Below are 20,509 nucleotides of genomic sequence, written 5' to 3' on the forward strand. Positions count from 1 at the left end.
GGGAAAAGATAAATGTCATACCAGAAGATCACAATTTACAATAACATGGAATAGCCAATAAAAAAGAAGCATGTGCATGTGATATTCACTATAGAAGTTGTATTTAATGTGATGGCTTGCTAAGAAAGTAGAAAGTGACCATGAAATATGATCATCAACATTTTATTGCTTTATATTACTGTGATTTGATCAAAACAGTTGCTTGAAGAATTCTGAAAGACAGGTCTTTACAAAAGATAAATCCATACATTTACAATCTAATAAATTGATCAAAATCTATGAGAACACCTTGAGGAATGAAAGGAAATGCTCAAATATTCAGTATGAACTGCAACCAATGATTAAACACAGAGGATGCATAAAATGTCTAATTCAGACAAAGTAATTGTAATACTTAAAAACAATTTAACAACTTTAAAAAAATGTAAACACTAACCCTCCAATTTCCAGTTTGAAACATGTCTATAGCGTGATAATCGTGTAATTCAGTATAAAAGTCGGACATCTGTCACAAATCGTGACGGAGCAGAGATAATGCGGATGCAAGTGCAGGATAACAGTTGTTTATTTGTAGAGACAGGCAGGCAGACAAATCCAAAACGTGATCCAAAACGTAATCCATAAACATGCAAGAGGTCAGGCGACTGGCAAACAGGCATACACGGGGCTAGGCAGGAATCTAGGTCGATTAACAAAACAAGACACAAACTAGGACGAGGAACTGGAAGCGGAGAATCCAGCACGAACTAACTTTAAACATTGACTATGACGCAAACTAAACTAACTCTAACATGAACCGTGACACTTACTACTTACTACTTACTACTTACTACTTACTACTTACTACTTACTACTTACTACTTACTACTTACTACTTACTACTTACTACTTACTACTTACTACTTACTACTTACTACTTACTACTCTTCCGCGTTGTGTGCTGGGAGGCACGCGCTATATATGCCGACATGATTAGCGTCTCAACTGCTATCAGCTGAGAGCAATTCAGACCCACGTGAATTCCCAGCCAATGACGGAACAGGTATGAGACATGACAGACATAAACAAAACACACGTGTCCCAATGTCACTACGGTCAACAGCGGAAAAGCAGGTGCTCGCGCATTCGCGCTTAGAGCACGCTGCTTCAAGGGGGAATCGTGACAATACCTCCAACAATGTCCTTATACACTTCTTCTATGTAGGAAAATATGAATATTGAAGGTCTGTGATCCAGAATCCATAATTGAAACTTTTTTCCAGTAATAAATTCTCCCGATTATAGGATGATGCTTTTTTTTTCTACCCTTAATTCAATACAGAGTCTAATAAAGACCTCTAGAGTCTACCAGGGCCTCCAGAGGGAGCACTTAACGGAACTCTTCTCTTTGCTGTGGTATTTATTAGTACAAAATAGTGTGTGAGTCAAGATGAGCCAATATACTAATCATTAATCAATATCACCTTATTTTATGGAAGCAATACAATCAGCAACTGCATCACTGACTTTCTTCACTACTTCAAGACAAATAGTCTTTGGAAGACTAATGAGTAAATAACCAAGCAACAAATTTTTCATAATTTCTAATACTTTCTGTGACTGCATCATTATTTAAAACATCATTATTTAAAACATTGTACCTATTCCCATGTGAGGCTCTTTAGGACTGAATGATTCAGATGCCAATGCCATAATTATGCTAATGATGTCAACAACACTGTGCATTAAAGTTCACCCTCATATCCATAAGGGTGTCCCCTGTGTGCACCCAAAATATCCCTGTGGCTGGTGGTTTCGGATGGACTATGACTCTTCCTTCCTGAGCTTTCCCACACTCTGACCATTCAGAGAAACAATAGAAGTGTGCCTATTGACATGCTAATATCCTTTTAGAAAAGACCCTCAGGGGCTGTTTGTCATTTAGAGGAGTGACTCACACCTGTGGTGAAAGATGCTTAAACTTTGCAGTATCCTAAAAGAACTATCAGTCTAACTTTAGGAACTTTTGAACTACAGAACTCATTTTATTAGTCTGAAAACTAGTTTGAATGTTTTTCACATTTTGGGACCATCATGCACAAATAGATTATATTTATTAATCCTTTTGGAAAAAAGAAGTGTGTGTGTGTGTGTGGGGGGGGGGGGGGGGGGGGGGGGGGGTTGCATTAATATTTCTGCATAAAGTAAGACACAATTTCTTTAAGCCAAATACACTTAAATATAACAACAATTTAACTCAAACTTTGTAAATTAAAATAAATTGTTGTTATATTTAAGTGTATTTGGTTTAAAGAAATTGATTTATCAACTTAAAAGTTTTGAGGTAATTAGTTTCCTCAAATTTTTTGAGTTAAATGAACTTATCCGGTTTTACAGTGTGGTGTTGGAGGTTTGTGGATTATGTTTTTGCTATCATGTTAAAATGTCTTTTATTCTGTCACTGATAAGGGCTCCATATGTAACAGATGCACCTTACAACTTGCCAACATGAGGAACGAGTGTGTCTGAGCTTCTCACACTTAATCCTCTGTGCTGAGATCAGGGGAATACGAAAGCTTTAGTCCTGAATGGATCATTAGTGACATTTAAAAACTGTTTGTGGTTTTATAAAGGAGCTCAACATCGCTCACCATCTGGAGGGAAAGATCAATATTGGCTGAAATGTGATGTCAAAATATTTCCCTGCATATATACATTAATAAAACTGAAAAAATTAAGTGTTCTGAAAAATCTTTATTATGCATGAAAGAAGCACTGACGCTTAGGCAATGTGGACTCAATATTTTTACAAACTCCTGAAGTTTCTCTATAACAAGCAGGAAACATAACACGCTGCTGACTGAATTTCCTACTAACATTTAACATACTAATAATACAGTACATCTACTATTGTAAACTGTTTATGAAATTGCTATTTGGTGGTCAATGTAATGATCCATTAATGAAATCCTTCCTGAATACACTGTTACGAAAAGTAAAAGAGTAACAAGTCATTCGTATTTTAATATTATCGGATTTCTTGAACATTTTCTAAAACGCAGATCCTGTCCAAACTCATTCAGTACTTTGGTTCCAAAACATGAAAAATGTAGAAAATGAGGGAGCGATTTAGAGTTACTTTTTATTTTTTGGTTCTGCGTATACAAATGATTTTCTCATAGTTCAGAAAACAGGTGATAACATATCACAACCTTTGCTTGAAGAGTTCTTCAAGACACATGGCACTCATAATAGAGCAGAGTTTAAACAGATTGTCTTTACAAAAGACACAGGACACATTTCCAACAGCTAAAATCTGTTAAATGTAAAGATTATTTCTCAACAGCGATTATCAGGAAATAGCAATGAAACAAAGTTTCTCATCAAATCCTGTCAATGACAAAGTTTAAGTTACGTACGTAAGAGTACCGTTCAATAGGTACAAAATAAACCTTAATTAAGGTTTTAAAAAATTCTTAATTTAAATCAAGATTTTATCAGAATAAACTAAACTGCATTCCATAGAAATAAACATTTTAAAGCTTTATAATTCTGTATTAATCAGAATGTGATTACCTTCATAGAAGTCATTTTATAGTGGTTTACTATATAAACATACAATGTACATAGTACTGAATTTTTCAGTATAACTGTGGACCAATTCCAAAAAATAGGATAAAAACTGATCAAATACAATCAGAATTTTGTAAAATCAAAAAGATAACACAAACGTTAGTTCAATATAGAACAATGTTTTTTTTCCTAAAATGGAAATAGCGTTATAAAGGACATTTCATGAATTGAAAACAATGTATCAATATTATATATGTTGAACATAAACATACAATCTCAAGACTGCAAGATCGTTCCTAACTGGATTCTACCAGCATTTCATTAAGAATCTTTCTCAAAGTAGAAAGGTATAGGTCTATTGCCCAAAGATATTAGTAACATGTTAAATTTTAACAATATAATCCTGTTCACACAGAAATTGAAACAAAAACAAATAAAGTCCACATAGACTTGTGTTTTCTGCTTTTGAGTCTTGATCTTCCCTTTACCAGGGCCACCAGAGGGAGCTCTTAACTGAACTCTTCTCTTTGCTGATGATCTGCTGCTCTGTAGAGCTCAGCTAAGGCAGGACACTTTCCCTGCTGTTCTCATCTGAAGATGGCTGCAGGTTCTGGAAGTGGTTCAGCAGTTTTCTCTGTGTCTTCACCTCTTCTTTGGACAGGAAGTGGACAACCTCATTGACACATCTGGAGAAGCCTTGATTGACAGCTGCTGAGCTGCAGGATAATGCAGGCTGCTGCTGCAGTTGTCTCAATAAGCTGACTGTCATCTCCAGGATATCTGCTTTCTCCAGTTTGGAGTCAGGCTGCTGGTTGAGGAACTCTGGAGCCAGGAGAGACTTCAGCTGCTCAGTGCTGCTGTTGATATGAACTCTGTGCATCAGCTGCAACTGTAAATAACATCAGCTGCAAATAACAAAGAGAGAACATTTAATCGTCTTGAACTATAAAGAGCTATTAAGTATAAAGCAGGTAAATATAAGCATTGAAAGGAAACAGGTTTTTAATTTACCTTGTTGTTCAGAGGTGGGTGCTCGCTTGAGATGGTCATTGCTGAAGTGATGGTTGGCGCCATCCCTGTGTCTCTGTGCTGTAGATCTCTCTTTGTAGAGCGAGTGTGATTTGTCCTGGCTGCATCTCCTCTATTTATACTCCCAAATCTCCATATGAATGTGTGAGTCTTGGGCTTGTTGGAGTTTCTCACAGTTTGGAGCCAATGGGAGAGCTTGGACACACAATGAGGAATGTAGGGCTGCCACATGCTCAGTGTTCTTCTAGCAGAGGACAATGTCTATGTCTCAGGGGAGCAGGTGGAGGGGTGGGGTGATGGAGATGGATTCACAGAACACTGTGTGAATCTGGGAAAGTAGTGACCCTGTAAAGAGAGCAGATCTGCTGCCTCTTGTTGGGATCAATGTCACTGACAGAGCACACGCTCATAATCACTGCTCACACGTGTGGAAACACATCACAGCTCTAATTATCGCTTTTTCACCTGTTAGTAAGTCATTTTCTGTTGAGAATATTTCCATAAAATGTGGAAATATTGTTTGTAAATTTGAAAATACTGAAATTCAACAAATGTGCTGTGGTATTTATTAATACAAAATAGTGAATGTAACCAAGGATATAAGAACGAGTAAAACACAGCTCTTAACCTATGTGAAAACATTTGCAAACCTTTGTTTAAGCCTGGGTCAAAAATAATCCAATATCCTAATCATTAAACAGTATCACCACATTTTATGGAAACAATACAATCAGCACCTGTATTAATGATTTTCTTCACTACTTCCTGACACATCATCTTTGGAAGATTTATGAGTAAACGATCAAGCATCACATTTATCATAATTTTCGGAGGTATTATTTTCCCTGTGACTGCATCATTATTTAAAATAGTTATAAGTGTGCCTATTCCCATGTGAGAATTCAATACAGAGTCTAATAAAGACCTCTAGAGTCTACCAGGGCCTCCAGAGGGAGCACTTAACGGAACTCTTCTCTTTGCTGTGGTATTTATTAGTACAAAATAGTGTGTGAGTCAAGATGAGCCAATATACTAATCATTAATCAATATCACCATATTTTATGGAAGCAATACAATCAGCAACTGCATCACTGACTTTCTTCACTACTTCAAGACAAATAGTCTTTGGAAGACTAATGAGTAAATAACCAAGCAACAAATTTTTCATAATTTCTAATACTTTCTGTGACTGCATCATTATTTAAAACATCATTATTTAAAACATTGTGCCTATTCCCATGTGAGGCTCTTTAGGACTGAATGATTCAGATGCCAATGCCATAATTATGCTAATGATGTCAACAACACTGTGCATTAAAGTTCACCCTCATATCCATAAGCGTGTCTACTCCCCTGTGTGCACCCAAAATATCCCTGTGGCTGGTGGTTTCGGATGCACTGTGACTCTTCCTTCCTGAGCTTTCCCACACTCTGACCATTCAGAGACAGGATGAGAAACAATAGAAGTGTGCCTATTGACATGGTAATATCCTTTTAGAAAAGACCCTCAGGGGCTGTTTGTCATTTAGAGGAGTGACTCACACTGACCTGTGGTGAAAGATGCTTAAACTTTGCGGTATCCTAAAATAACTAACAGTCGAAGTTTAGGAACTTTTGAATTACAAGATTCATTTTCTTAGAAGACGTTTTAAAACTAGGTTGAATGTTTCCTCACATTTTGGGTCCATCATGCACATAGAGATGATCTTTATTAATCATTTCCCCAAAGAAAAGGGTGTTTGTGTATTAACTTTCTGTATAAAGCATGACACTACTGTGAGATCTACTGTTACAGAACTTTATTAGCATCTTGTTTTGCAATAATTTTTCTGAATCATTCAAACTTTTAAAAGCTCATGTATAGTGATATTCACTTCATATCACTATATTCTGGTCTGTCAGAAATAATTTTGGTTGTTGTAGATACGTAAATCATGTTTTTACTATCATGTTAAAATGATGTGTTGTTTATTCTGTCACTGATAAGGGCTCCAGATGTAACAGATGCACCTTACGGCTTGCCAACATGAAGAACGAGTGTGTCTGAGTTTCCCACACCAAATCCTCTTTGCTGACATCAGTGGAGTACAAAAGCTTCATTTCTGAATGGATTATTAGCGACTTTTAAACATTGCTTTTGGTTTTATAAAATCACTCACCATCTGGAGGGAAACATCCTTATTGGCTGATATGTGATGTCAAAACTTTTCCTTGTATAAACAGAGCAATAAAAAGTTACTGCTATTATTATTATGTTATTTTTCTCATAATCAATTAGAAGTCGGTTTTCAATGAGGAATTTATAAAAATGCTTTGATAAAATTTGGATATCATGTAAGTAAATTTAAAATTTAGACTTATAAGAGCAAAATAAGAGCCAAAAAATTGGGACCCCGATTCCAAAAAAGCTGGGACACTGTGTAAAAAACAGAATACAATGATTCGCAAATCTCATAAACCCATATGTTATTCACAATAGAACATAGAAAACATATCAAAATGTTTAAACTGAGGGAATGTACCATTTTAAGAAAAAAATAAGGTAATTTTGAATTTGATGGTTGCAAAAAAGTTGGGACAGGGCAACAAAAGGCTGGAAAAGTAAATGTTACTTAAAAGAAACAGCTGGAGGTTAATTGGCAACAGGTCAGTAACATAAAAAAGAGTATCTTAGAGAGGCAGAGTCTTTCAGAAGTAAAGACGGGCAGAGGTTCACCAATCTGCGGAAAAAAACAAACAAAAAAACAACCTTCTAGAGTTAAACCTAAATGAGACCTAGCTTCTGATATCTGACTGGAGTCTAATAATATCTACCATTTATTTTGTAATGTGTACATTGCACTTGTAATATCCTGTACTGCCCATCCAGGCTTCAAGAAAATATTCTCCCAAACATCTGGTCAAACTCAGTGTTCAGATCTCTCGTCCATATTCTTCAATTTTCCCTTTTCTCATAAAGTCTTGTTTGCTGCCATTGTAAAGAACACAGATGGTTATTTTAATACATGTGAAAACATTAGGAACTCCTGAATAACATTTCCACCGCCACCTAGATTATATCCAATAAATCTAACACAACTCTTCAACTGGAGGTACGTTCAGAAGTCCTCTTTTTCATTCAATTTCCAATATACTGTGTGTTTTCCTAATTTAATTGAAGGATTTGAACATATTGATGAATAAAATTGTTTATACTGAAAAACCTGAAACATTTTGTGTACCTTACACTAAATGTCATTTAAGTATTGAAATACAGCGTTAATATCCCTCTCTACAATAAATTAGATAAAAAAATTTTTTTCTGAGGAAAAAGCCTGTATAAGTTTAAAGTGTGAAGTGACAGAATAGTCCAGCTCCATCCACAAAGCTTGAATGTCATTTTCTGCTGACCAATGTCTTACCAATCTGATCAGCTTAAATGTAATATAATAAAGCTCTATATAGTATTACTAATATGTTTGATAAAATCTGATGCGTTTCAAGACATAATATATGTAAGTAGTACACACAGTAACTGAGTTTTTGCTAAGGTAAGGGAAGCAGGTCTTAAACCAGCAGCTTGGATGTAGCAGATGTGTCTCGCTTCATGTCTTTGTAAGTCAGTGTGTGTTTAGAGCTCGTCTGAGTTTCCCACACTGAGTCCTCTGTGCTGAGATCAATAGAGTACAAAAGCTTCAGAGTCCTGAATGAACCATTACTGATGACTAAACACACTGAGTCTGACGTCACTCACCATCTGGAGGCAAGTCTGAACGTGTCGCTATAAAATCCTTCCAGGTTTACATACATTGCATATGTGAGCATGTGAATAAGATGTGATCCTGTGAAAATGCATTTTAGCATGCCATGCCATCACAGGAAAATAAATTGCACACCATACAAGCGTTTTTTAAGAATGTCGACCTTAGTCTACTTTGGACATAAACAGTCAGGAAACCTATATAAAATGTCAAGAATATATCAAGTAACTGACAACCTATCAAAATCAAAATTGCATAGTGCAATTAAGAAGTGTGATTCGGCTCTATTGCACTTTCCTACACTTTTCCCATTGAGATGAAATGATGGACAATAGAAGTGTGTCCATTCAGATGCTAATGATTCTGTTGGTAAGAAGATTCTGACAGGCTTCTTCACAAGTGTGCTGAAAATTTTTTATTATGCATGAAAGAAACACTAAAACATTCAATATGAACTCAATATTTTTACAAATTCCTGAAGTTTCTCTATGACAAGCAGGAAAGCTGTTGATGTGGACAAATGTTAAAATATTTGCTCAAGAGTTTAATTGTTCTAATTATTTTCCAGTATTTTTGCATGATCTTGGATTGTCCTTTTAAATTAAGAACCTGCAAATACTATAACATATGGCAGACTGAATTTCCTATTAACTTTTAACATATTAATAATATAATACAACTAATAATGTCAATTGTTTATGAACTTACTATTTGGTGGCCGATTTAATGCTTCATTAATGAAATGCTTCTGAATACACTGTTACAAAAAGTAAAGGAGTAACAAGTCATTCGTATTTTAATATCAATATATTTCTAAAGCCTTATTAAGTGTATTAGAGATATACATCCTGTCCAAACTCATTCAGTACTTTGAATCCAAAAATTGACAAAATTGAGGAAAATGAGTGAGTGATTTAGATTGATTTATTTTTTATTAGTTCTGCATATACAAATTTTTTTTTCTTATAGTTAAGAAAACAGGTGATAACATATCACAACTTTTGCTTGAAGAGTTCTTCAAGACACATGGCACTCATAATAGAGCAGAGTTTAAACAGATTGTCTTTACAAAAGACACAGGACACATTTCCAAAAGCTAAAATCTGTTAAATGTAAAGATTATTTCTCAACAGCGATTATCAGGAAATAGCAATGAAACAAAGTTTCTCATCAAATCCTGTCAATGACAAAGTTTAAGTTACGTACGTAAGAGTACCATTCAATAGGTACAAAATAAACCTTAATTAAGGTTTTTAAAAATTCTTCATTTAAATCAAGATTTTATCAGAATAAACTAAATTACATTTCACAGAAATAAAAATTTTAAAGCTTTATAATACTGTATTAAACAGAATGTGATTACCTTCATAGAAGGCATTTTATAGTGGTTTACTATATAAACATACAATGTACATAGTACTGAATTTTCCAGGATAACTGGGGACTAATTCCAAAAAAATAGGATAAAAACTGATCAAATACAATCAGAATTTTGTAAAATCAAAAAGATAACACAAACGTTTTATATATATATAAGCAAGAGCTCTTCAAGACACATGACACTCATAATAGAGCAGAGTTTAAACAGATTGTCTTTACAAAAGACACAGGACACATTTCCAACAGCTAAAATCTGTTAAATATTAAATATTTAACTGTTAAATATAAAGATAATATTTCTCAACAACGATTAGCAAGAAATAGCTATGAAACATAAAGACTCTCAACAGATATACTGTCAGTGACAAAGTTTAGGTTTCATACATAACAATACAAAACAATAGGTACAACATAACCCTTAATTAAGGTGTTTTAAAAATCTTAATTTAAATCAACACATTAGTGTGGGAAATTGATACTAACATTATATTTCATAGAAATGAAATCTATAGCTTAATAATTCTGTGTAATCAGAATGTGATTATCTTCATAGAAGCAATGAAATGCTTATATACATTCTGAGATATATATATATATATATTATTATATTATATATATATATATATATATATATATATATATATATATATATATATATATATATATATATATATATATATATATATTGCTCCTAACTGGATTCTAACAGCATCTTAATTAAGAAATTCTTCTACAAGAAGAAAGGTATAGATGTATTGCCATAAGACAATAATAATTGTAATAATCATTTAACACGTTTTAACAATTCAGTTATAATTGTGCACATGCAGAAACTGAAAGAAACTTAAACAGTTCAAATAGAATTGTGTTTCCAGCTTTTCATCTTTAGTCTTGATCTTCCCTTTACCAGGGCCTCCAGAGGGAGCTCTTAACTGCATTCTTCTCTTTGCTGATGATCTGTTGCTCTGTAGAGCTCAGCGGATGCAGGACACTTTCCCTCCTGTTCTCGTATGAAGATGGCTGCAGATTCTGGATGTGGTTCAGTAGTTTTCTCTGGCTCTGTGTCTTCACCTTTTCTTTGGACAGGAAGTGGACAACCTCATGGACACATCTGGAGAACCCTTGACATCTTGATTGAGAGCTGGAGGAGAATGCAGGCTGCTGCTGCAGTTGTCTCAATAAGCTGACTGTCATCTCCAGGATATTTGCTTTCTCCAGTTTGGAGTCAGACTGCTGGTTGAGGAACTCTGGAGCCAGGAGAGACTTCAGCTGCTCAATGCTGCTGTTGATATGATCTCTGCGCATCTTCTCCACTGTCAGATTCCTCAGCTGTAAATAACAATCAGAGAACACTTAGTCATCTTGAACTATGTAGAGTTCTTGAACAGAAGACAGGTAAATATAAGCATTGAGAGGATTCAGGATTCTTAATTTACCTTGTTGTTCAGAGGTGGGTGCTCGCTTGAGATGGTCATTGCTGAAGTGATGGTTGGCGCCATCCCTGTGTCTCTGTTCTGTAGATCTCTCTTTGTAGAGCGAGTGTGATTTGTCCTGGCTGCATCTCCTCTATTTATACTCCCAAATCTCCATATGAATGTGTGAGTCCTGGGCTTGTTGGAGTTTCTCACAGTTTGGAGCCAATTGCTTGGACACACAATGAGGAATGTAGGGCTGCCACATGCTCAGTGTTCTAGCAGAGGACAATGTCCATGTCTCAGGGGAGCAGGTGGAGGGGTGGGGTGATGGAGATGGATTCACAGAACGCTGTGTATATCTGGGAAAGTAGTGACCCTGGAAAGAGAGCAGATCTGCTGCCTGGTGTTGGGATCAATGTCACTGACAGAGCACACGCTCATCATCACTGCTCACACGTGTGGAGTCGACATTTATTTTAATGGGATATAATGGGATGTATGCTGTTATTTATAATGGGATATATGCTGTTATTTATTAATTTTGATACATTTGATTTGGTTTAGTTACTAAAAGCAAAACCACCATAATGTATGTCCAGAAATTATCACTGATTGTTGATGGTTACTCCACGTTTCCTGGTAAACCTTGATATTAACAATAATTATGAGCCAAGCTTTACAGTAAAATCATCTCTTTTGGCAGCATATTTTTTTACATTATCTTTAGCTGTTCTCATTGCTTTCTGATGCACTTTTCAATATGCTTATACTGTGTTTATGCCAATGTTACTATTTAGTAAAGTTCACCCTTATAAGTGAATTAGTGTTTTTTCTCCCATGGGTGTACCAAAATATCCAGTGTGTGGTGTAGTTTAAGACATTGATTACAATAGATTGTGACTCTGCCCTCCTGAGATTTCCCACACTCTGACTTTAGAAAGAGTGAGTCAGAAACAATAAAAGTGTGCCTATTCACATGCTAATTTATCCTCCAAGCTAATCTTTGGAAAAGACTGTACAGCTCCTCCTTCATTGTCCCTGAGGGCTCTACCTTTCTTCCTGCACACACTTAATATTACTTAATGTTATTTTCAATAAAAGGTGTTACATTTTTGTTGTCATCAACAGGTCTAAATAACATGACATTTTAAGAAATGTTAATTTGTAATTCTATGATCTTTTTGTAGAACTCATCTCAGATCTCATATTTCAACAAAAATAAAAGACTGATATTATGATATCCACTAGAGTATAAAAATTATCTCCTGGATTAATTTAGCACCATACAACTTCTATATCTGAATGCATCCTTTTGATTATATCATGAAAATCATCAGGACACAGAGCTTCAGTGTTATCATCTTCACACACACACACACACACACACACACACATATATATATAGGCCAATCATAAATTTTTCATAATGAAAATGTTTTGGTTAGTTTTATTTATTTATTTATTTATTTATTTATTTATTTATTTATTTATTTTTGAGCTACAACCAGGAGTAATCTGGAATATCTGATAATACATCTTGAAAATACTGAAAATTGTTTTGATAGTATACACTGTTGTTGAATATATCATGTACGAAAACCATTTATAATAGAACAATTGTATTTCTTATCCTTTATTGAAAAATAAATTCACTGATGTGGTAGCAGAGATAATTTGACCGATTATTAGATTTTTAAATTGAAGATGATTTACTGGATGGAATTTATTACTAAAATGTTAAAGAATTAAATTGTATGCACAAATTTTCATGCTGTCTTTTCTTCTATCACTACCAGGACTCCAGATGTAACAGATGGGTCTTGTGTCATGTCTTTGTAAGTCAGTGTGAGTTTAGTGCTCATCTGAGTTTCCCACACTGAGTCCTCTGTGCTGAGATAAATAGAGTACAAAAGCTTCAGAGTCCTGAATGAACCATTACTGATGACTAAACCCACTGAGTCTGACGTCACACACCATCTGGAGGGAAAGACCCTTATTGGCTAAGATGTCCTGTTAATATTCAAATGTTATTATTATTATTTTAAATCTGCATTTTGCTCATTTTATTTTTCCTTATTTGATAAAATGTTTTTCTTTAATTTTGACATGTTGATGTGAAATTTTATTATTATTTATAAATATCTCCCCTCTGACAAATTAACCTAGTGTCACACATTTTATTTATAAATATGATATAAACCGGGCAAGATTTTGAAAAATTATACAAAAATATCCAAGCACTAACCTTAATGATTCAACACTTATTGTATGAATTGGTTTGTGCAAAGTAATCTAATTTCTTTAAAGTAAACTAATTCCTACATGTTACACATAATGACAAATGAAAGAGTAGAAGTGCTTATTTTAATGGAAAGCCAGTGAGCAGAAGATGAATAGATTAAAAATATCAATAAAATAGGTTTGTGTTGAAAATTAAGTACAATGAACAACAGATGAGTAAATAATATTTGTAATTAAAAAAGAAAAAGCTTGTTGAAAATTGAGCACAGTGAGGAAATTAGCTGCTTTGTTATGGTTGCACTCACAATGTTAATTAGAAAATCTGACATTACATGTGTATCGTTATGTAAGAAAATGGAACTGATAACCCCTCAAGTGTTCTCCAGTAAGTTAAAGGTAGAAAACTTCCTAAAAACATCTTGTTGGAACCTTTCTAATAGAGAAACACTCCCTTGTATGGTTCTACTTTTAAGGACTGATCCTGGCCACTTAAATTCCACATATCATTTTTTATAAGACATGTGATGCTGTTGTCTTTAATTTAGATTACTTTACTTATTTAATTTCAAATGTCTACGCATGTTGGGGATAGAAACACCTTCATCATAGTAGAATCCTTATAACCCCTAGAAAAGTTGTCCACTGCACTGGGGAAAGCATACTTTTCTGAGGTTCAACCTGAGCCCCAAGCTCTTCATGTGGGCAAGAACAACATCTCGATGTTGAACCACCAGTTCCCTGGATCGTGCTAGAATTAACCAGTTGTCCAGGTAGTTGAGTACACGGATGCCCTGGAGTCACAATGGAGCCAGAGTGACATCCATGTACTTTGTGAAGGTGCGAGTGGATAAAGCTAGTGACATTTCTATGTGGAAATATGCACCTTTTAGATATATTGTCACAAACCAGTCCTCAGACTGAATCTGTGGAACGATAAGTTTGGGCGTCGGCATCTTGAATCTGTATGTCTGAAGAGTACAGTTCAGACGACGCAGATCTAAAATTGGCCGCATACTCCTATTTTTTGCGGACCAGGAAATAACGGCTGTAAAAACCTCCCTCCCTCAGGAACGGCTACATGTTCTATGGCCCCTTTGTCCAAGAGGGATCTTACTTCCTGCGCTAACGTCGGGCTCTGGTCTGTGCTGACTACTGTGGTGAGCACACCATGCCGTTCATTACCCACAATGGCCGAATAATTCAACATCGTGGGGTTATAAATACGGCTTATGCATGGTTTCCCCCTAGAAGCCTGATATTTTGTCATGCACTTCTGGAGGAAAGGGGAGTTTTCTGCAGTGTGAGGGATTTACTTTCACTGGGGAGAAAAAGGCTCATCCAGCCTTAGTAATCATTTCACGCAGCCCTTTATATGCTGCTCTCAGTTTTTAGCACATCCTTCTGGCTCCTTGGAGTCAGAGAGGAATTATTACTATTGTGTGTGTGTGTGTGTGTGTGTGTGTGTGTGTGTGTGTGTATCTCTCTCTTTTTTCCCCTTTTGGCTTTCCATAGCGGAAGGAGTCGCCGCGACGCGAGCTCCAAGATCCAGCGGAGCCGAACCCGGAAGACAGAGCAAGAGATAGAGCAGCGCTCGTCTCCGGCTCCTCTTCCGGATCCATAAGAGATCCCCCGGACCTGAGACGGTTAGCTGCCTCGGCAGCGGCCGGCCCAGATCCGCGAGGCTCTGAAACCCAACTCGCTTCGGCTTCCGAGAAGAGTGCGAGTCGCGAACCGAGCTGCTTAATGTATGCGTTACCATGCGCAGCCTCTCGAGGGCTGCCGTCGCATACTACACCGCGAACACTTCACCTAGAACGTGTGCACTATTCCCGTGATGAAACGGGAGCAAGCCGTAACACACTTCCTGAATTCTCTCACTCATATTTTTGTCTCTCGCGCATTCCTTTTTTGCCTTCTTCTTCTTCTTCTTCTTCTTCCTCTCTCTCTCTCTCTCTCTCTCTCTCTCTCTCTCTCTTTTAAAGGGATAGAAAAGTTCTGAGATTTTGAGGAAAAAATAGCGAGGAAATGAAGCGTCTTTTTGTTTCTTTACACAAACAACCGACATGCAGTTTTTCTCTGAAGATAATAAAGGCTGATGGTGTGGTTCACACGTGCAATATTTATATCATGCGACGCGCTTAATTGCTACGTCACCTGATCATGGCAGGCCTATAAATAGGCATGACAAGGTTCAGATGCCGGTCGAGCGCGAGAGGCGCTCCCGTAGTGTTATGCTAAACGCAACGTCGAAGTTCCCTTTGAAAGGGAACGTACTTTTTTTTTCAGCTGGAATTGAGGCTTTAATCAGGGTGGAGGGAATATTGAATAGCTCTTAATACCAGTCCATTCTGTCGCAAAATCTAAAGACTTTTGCTAAAACATTTGAGGTGAAGAGGAATTTCACAAAGTTCAAGGTTTTGGAATGGCCCAGTCAGAGTCCAGACCTAAAGCCAAATAAAAATCTGTGGGATGAGCTGAAGAGGGCTGTGCACAGGAGATGCTCAACTAAATTGAGCTAGAATGCTTTTGCTAGGAAGAATGGCAAAATATTGCTAAGTCAAGATGTGCCAACCTGATTGACTCTTGCCCAAAAATATTAAATGCTGTGATAATATCTAAAGGCACTTCAACTAAGTATTAATTTAGGGGTGTGCATTCTTATGCAACCAGGTTATTGTACATGTTTTTTGTTTTACCACCCCCCCCCCCCCCCAAAAAAAAAAGATTCATATTGTTTTTCACTTTAATTAATAGGTTAAAATTTCACAATAAAATCGTTTTCATTTGGTTTAATTTTTTTTTACATCACAAAAACTTTTTTACAGAGGTGTTTTTATATCCACTGTATCTTTGTGTTGGCCATCATTATTCTTATCATAATTGTCAATAACATTCTTATAACTGTTGTATTCTGTATCTGTATCATTATCTAAAATGCCTATTTTCTTTGTGAGTGTCTATAAAAAACATTGCTTGAGGTTACAGGTCCATGATTATGATAATTATACTTTATCATTAAAATTGTGTGGGAAAGTTTATCCCTGTGTGCACCAAAATACTCAATGGCTGGGGGATTATAGGACATTAATGACCATAGACTGTGATTCTTATCTCCTGAGTTGTTTTACACTCTAACCCATGAAGGACATCAAAACATCCAAGTTAGTGTACTAGACATGACATCACAAAATTCACAACACATAAGAAAGTACTTTAGACATTTAAAAAAAAAAAATTCCCAGTGCACTTTTGTGTTAAAACAATATAATATGTGATAATATATCACAACAGTCATTTGAAGAATTATTCAACACACATGGTGCTCATAATAGAGCAGAGTTTAAACAGTTTGTCTTTACAAAAGACACACAAAACTTTTCCAACAGCTAAAATCTTTTAAAGACAAATATAATATTTCTCAAAAGAAATAAATGGGAATTAAATGTAAAGTCTCAACAGATACTGTCAAGGGCAAAATGTATTGTTCATAATCAACAGTACCATACAATAGGTACAAAATAAACCTTGGCTAAGGTAAAAACATGAAAAATTCTCAAGTGCAATGAGAAATAAGGATGAATAATCAACATGTGACATATTGATAAACAGACAATAAAATCTCATTTCAAAGAAATGGAAATTTAAAGCTTAATAATTCTGTATTAATCAGAATGTGATCAACTTCATAAAAGGCAATTAATGATTATATATTCTCTAGTTCCCTATATGAAAAAAAATAGTGTATTTAACCAGAATGTACATAGTACGTGTCTCTTACAGTAAAATTGGCAACTAATTCGCAAACGTGATCAAATCTGATCAAATATGATCAAAATAGATCAAATAATAAAGATAATACAAATGATAGTTCTAATAGAGAACAATATATAGTGTTTTTTTTTGTCTAAAATGGAAAAAGCAAAAGGATGTTTCATGAAGATGAACTTATCAGTATTATTTATGTTTAACATAAACATGCATTGTCAAGACTGCAAATCTTGACGTTTCTACTAACTGGAGTCTACCAGCATTTCATTAAGAATCTTTCTCAAAGTAGAAAGGTATAAGTGAATTGCCAAAAGACAATAATAATATGTTTATATTTAACAACTCAGTTATAATCCTGTTCATATAGAAGTTGAAACTTAAAGAAAAAGAGTCCACATAGACTTGTGTTTTCTGCTTTGAGTCTTGATTTTCCCTTTACCAGGGCCTCCAGAGGGAGCTCTTAACTGAACTCTTCTCTGTGCTGATGATCTGCTGCTCTGTAGAGCTCAGCTGAGGCAGGACACTTTCCCTCCTGTTCTCATCTGAAGATGGCTGCAGGTTCTGGATGTGGTTCAGCAGTTTTCTCTGTGTCTTCAACTCTTCTTTGGATAGGAAGTGGATAACATCATTGACACATCTGGAGAAGCCTTGATTGACAGCTGCTGAGCTGCAGGATAATGCAGGCTGCTGCTGCAGTTGTCTCAATAAGCTGACTGTCATCTCCAGGATATCTGCTTTCTCCAGTTTGGAGTCAGGCTGCTGGTTGAGGAACTCTGGAGCCAGGAGAGACTTCAGCTGCTCAATGCTGCTGTTGATACGATCTCTGCGCATCTTCTCCACCATCGGCTTCCTCAGCTGCAAAAAACAAAGAGAGAACATTTAGCCATCTTGAACTATAAAGAGCTATTAAGTAGAAAGCAGGTAAATATAAATATTGAAAGGAAACAGGTTCTTAATTTACCTTGTTGTTTAGAGGTAGGTGCTCGTTTGAGATGGTCATTGCAGAAGTGATGGTTGGTGCCATGGCTGTGTCTCTGTGCTGTAGATCTCTCTGTGTAGAGTGAGTGTGATTTGTACTGGCTGCATCTCCTCTATTTATACTCCCAAATCTCCATATGAATGTGTGAGTCTTGGGCTTGTTGGAGTTTCTCACAGTTTGGAGCCAATGGGAGAGCTTGGACACACAATGAGGAATGTAGGGCTGCCACATGCTCAGTGTTCTTCTAGCAGAGGACAATGTCTATGTCTCAGGGGAGCAGGTGGAGGGGTGGGGTGATGGAGATGGATTCACAGAACACTGTGTGAATCTGGGAAAGTAGTGACCCTGGAAAGAGAGCAGATCTGCTGCCTGGTGTTGGGATCAATGTCACTGACAGAGCACACGTTCATCATCACTGCTCACACGTGTTGGGTTGATATTGAATTACATTCCACAATCAGTGACTTTATTTAAAAAAAAATTTCAAGTTTGTTTTAACACTTGGCCTAATTGTATACTATTTGGTAAAAGACAAAGGCAGAAGGTTATGTACTATCTTTATTACACACTAAAATTATGTAATTTAATAATGGTAATACGTACATTTATGACACTACTTACTAATTATTACTATCGATATATTTCCTAATTATTTCATAATTGTTCATGCCCATACTGTACTGTTCTGTATGCTTATTAGTTTTAAGGCAATTTCCAAAGCTTACTCAACATGTTTACAACAAAACACCTGTCCAGGTGTAACAGACGTGTCTCATGTCATGTCTTTGTCAGTTTGTGTGAGTTTAGAGCTCTTCTGACGTTCCCACACTGAGTTGTCTGTGCTGAGATCAATGGAGTACAAAAGCTTTTAAGACCTGAAAGGATCAGTATTGATGACTAAACACTGGGTTGTATTGTAGATGAAGTCTAATGTCTCTCACCATCTGGAGGGAAAGTTTCCTATTGGTTGGTACTCTATGACTTTCTATAATTGTTATTTTTCTTTCATTTTTTTAAATACATTATTATATTATAATATAAACCCAGTAGAAAGTTTAATCATTGTTCTGTTCTTATCCAATTTAGCATTTCAATTATTATTGAATAAATAAATGTGATCATTAAAATGTCTTGCAATTATAGATTACATAGTTATATATAATAGACAAATATCACAAACTGTTTACATCAATACAGCAACATGCTGGTAGCCCATGGAATTAATGTTAATGACTAGTAAAACTGGGACTCGGCTTTCCTGAGCTTTCCCACACTCTCCTCAGTGAAAAGGCTGCAACGAACAATAGACGTGTGCCTACTTAAATGCTAATCAGCCCTACACACAGCTGGTCCCCACACCCCCAGGGATGAAGCTTTTTAGATAACCATCTTGACCTTCCTTAACCACACTGTATGCACAGAAAATTCCCACCTGACAAGCGTTTTCAGAAACAATAAATCTATCAAAATACTGTTTGATTTAGATTTGTGTTGTATGTTTATGCAAATTATAGTTGCGTTATTTTACATCTTGTTATTAAGATACATTTTGATGAATTAGTAATATGAGAATCTGGTTGGGAGATATATTTCGTACGGAGTTTGAATTAATATTATTTGATTATGTATATATTTAACTATCATTATTTATTTATTTTTAGCAATTATGATTATAACAAACTGTATATTATGTAGCAATGCCACACAGACATACATTACACTGAGTAAAGAATAAATATGGGAGCCTTTAGACTAGACTAGAATGGACTGTGTAACTCTTTTTATTTTTTATTAATTCTGTAACATAATTATATTGCTATTCTACTGTACTGGAATTATCCTTTAAAATTAAATAAACTCTAATTATAATTTTTTGTATATTCTTGTCTTTTGAACTTCCTTTCTGAACTATATGATGTAATCTAAAACAATACTAGAAGTTTAAGGATGTTTACATTTATGGCATTTGGCAGATGCCCTTATCCAAAGTGACTTACCTTTAACTCATGTATACGACTGAGCAGTTGAAGGTTGAGGGCCTTGCTCAAGGGCCCAGCAGTGGCAGCTTGGCAGTGCTGGGATTTAAACTCACAACCTTCTTTCCAATGTCTTAACCACTGAGCTACCTCTGCCCCCGGGTCCCCAAGGACCATAACTGTTTAATATTCTAAAATATTAAATAAAATCTAAATAAATATATCTAAATAAAGATATAGAAGATGATATTTCAAAATCAATGAGGTAAAAAAGGTTGTATGATGTAAATTAAGAGAGAAATCAGTGAGCATGGATGAATGAAGCTGAGCATGAATTTGAGCATAACTGTTAACCTGTTTTGTCCCATTTCAAATTATTGTCAATTGTTTCCCCCAAAATATTATCATGAGGTATAAATTTATATGTAT

At 35.6% G+C, this 20,509-nt stretch overlaps 2 protein-coding genes and 1 pseudogene across 2 annotated transcripts; all 3 read right to left on the reverse strand.

Moving 5' to 3' along the window:
* Nucleotides 1-2,810: 2,810 nt before the first annotated feature.
* On the reverse strand, nucleotides 2,811-4,626 carry LOC108254748 (transcription factor HES-5-like; annotated as a pseudogene).
* A 5,770-nt stretch (nucleotides 4,627-10,396) lies between these two features.
* On the reverse strand, nucleotides 10,397-11,262 carry LOC108254742 (transcription factor HES-5). Its single transcript, XM_017450016.3, is given in 3 exon segments — nucleotides 10,397-11,030; nucleotides 11,138-11,200; nucleotides 11,203-11,262. Coding segments are annotated over 3 exon segments (549 nt in total). The 3' UTR covers nucleotides 10,397-10,604.
* Nucleotides 11,263-16,134: 4,872 nt separating this feature from the next.
* LOC108254738 (transcription factor HES-5) lies at nucleotides 16,135-18,517 on the reverse strand. Its single transcript, XM_017450011.3, has 2 exons — nucleotides 18,087-18,517; nucleotides 16,135-17,980 (listed from the first exon to the last, which is right to left on the reverse strand). The coding sequence occupies exons 1-2, from the start codon at nucleotides 18,333-18,335 to the stop codon at nucleotides 17,561-17,563; spliced, it is 669 nt and encodes a 222-aa protein (XP_017305500.3). The 5' UTR covers nucleotides 18,336-18,517; the 3' UTR covers nucleotides 16,135-17,560.
* Between the last annotated feature and the right edge of the window lie 1,992 nt (nucleotides 18,518-20,509).

This window comes from Ictalurus punctatus, chromosome 21 (genome assembly GCF_001660625.3).
Source record: "Ictalurus punctatus breed USDA103 chromosome 21, Coco_2.0, whole genome shotgun sequence".
NCBI classification, from domain to species: Eukaryota; Metazoa; Chordata; class Actinopteri; order Siluriformes; family Ictaluridae; genus Ictalurus; species Ictalurus punctatus.

Bases quoted from the DNA above. Each gene is read 5' to 3' on its own strand.
- LOC108254738 (XM_017450011.3), bottom strand. From the start codon at position 18,335: ATGTGGCAGCCCTACATTCCTCATTGTGTGTCCAAGCTCTCCCATTGG. The intron at 17,981-18,086 runs GTAAATTAAGAA...TGTTTTTTGCAG, and splicing joins ACCTACCTCTAAACAACAAG to CTGAGGAAGCCGATGGTGGA.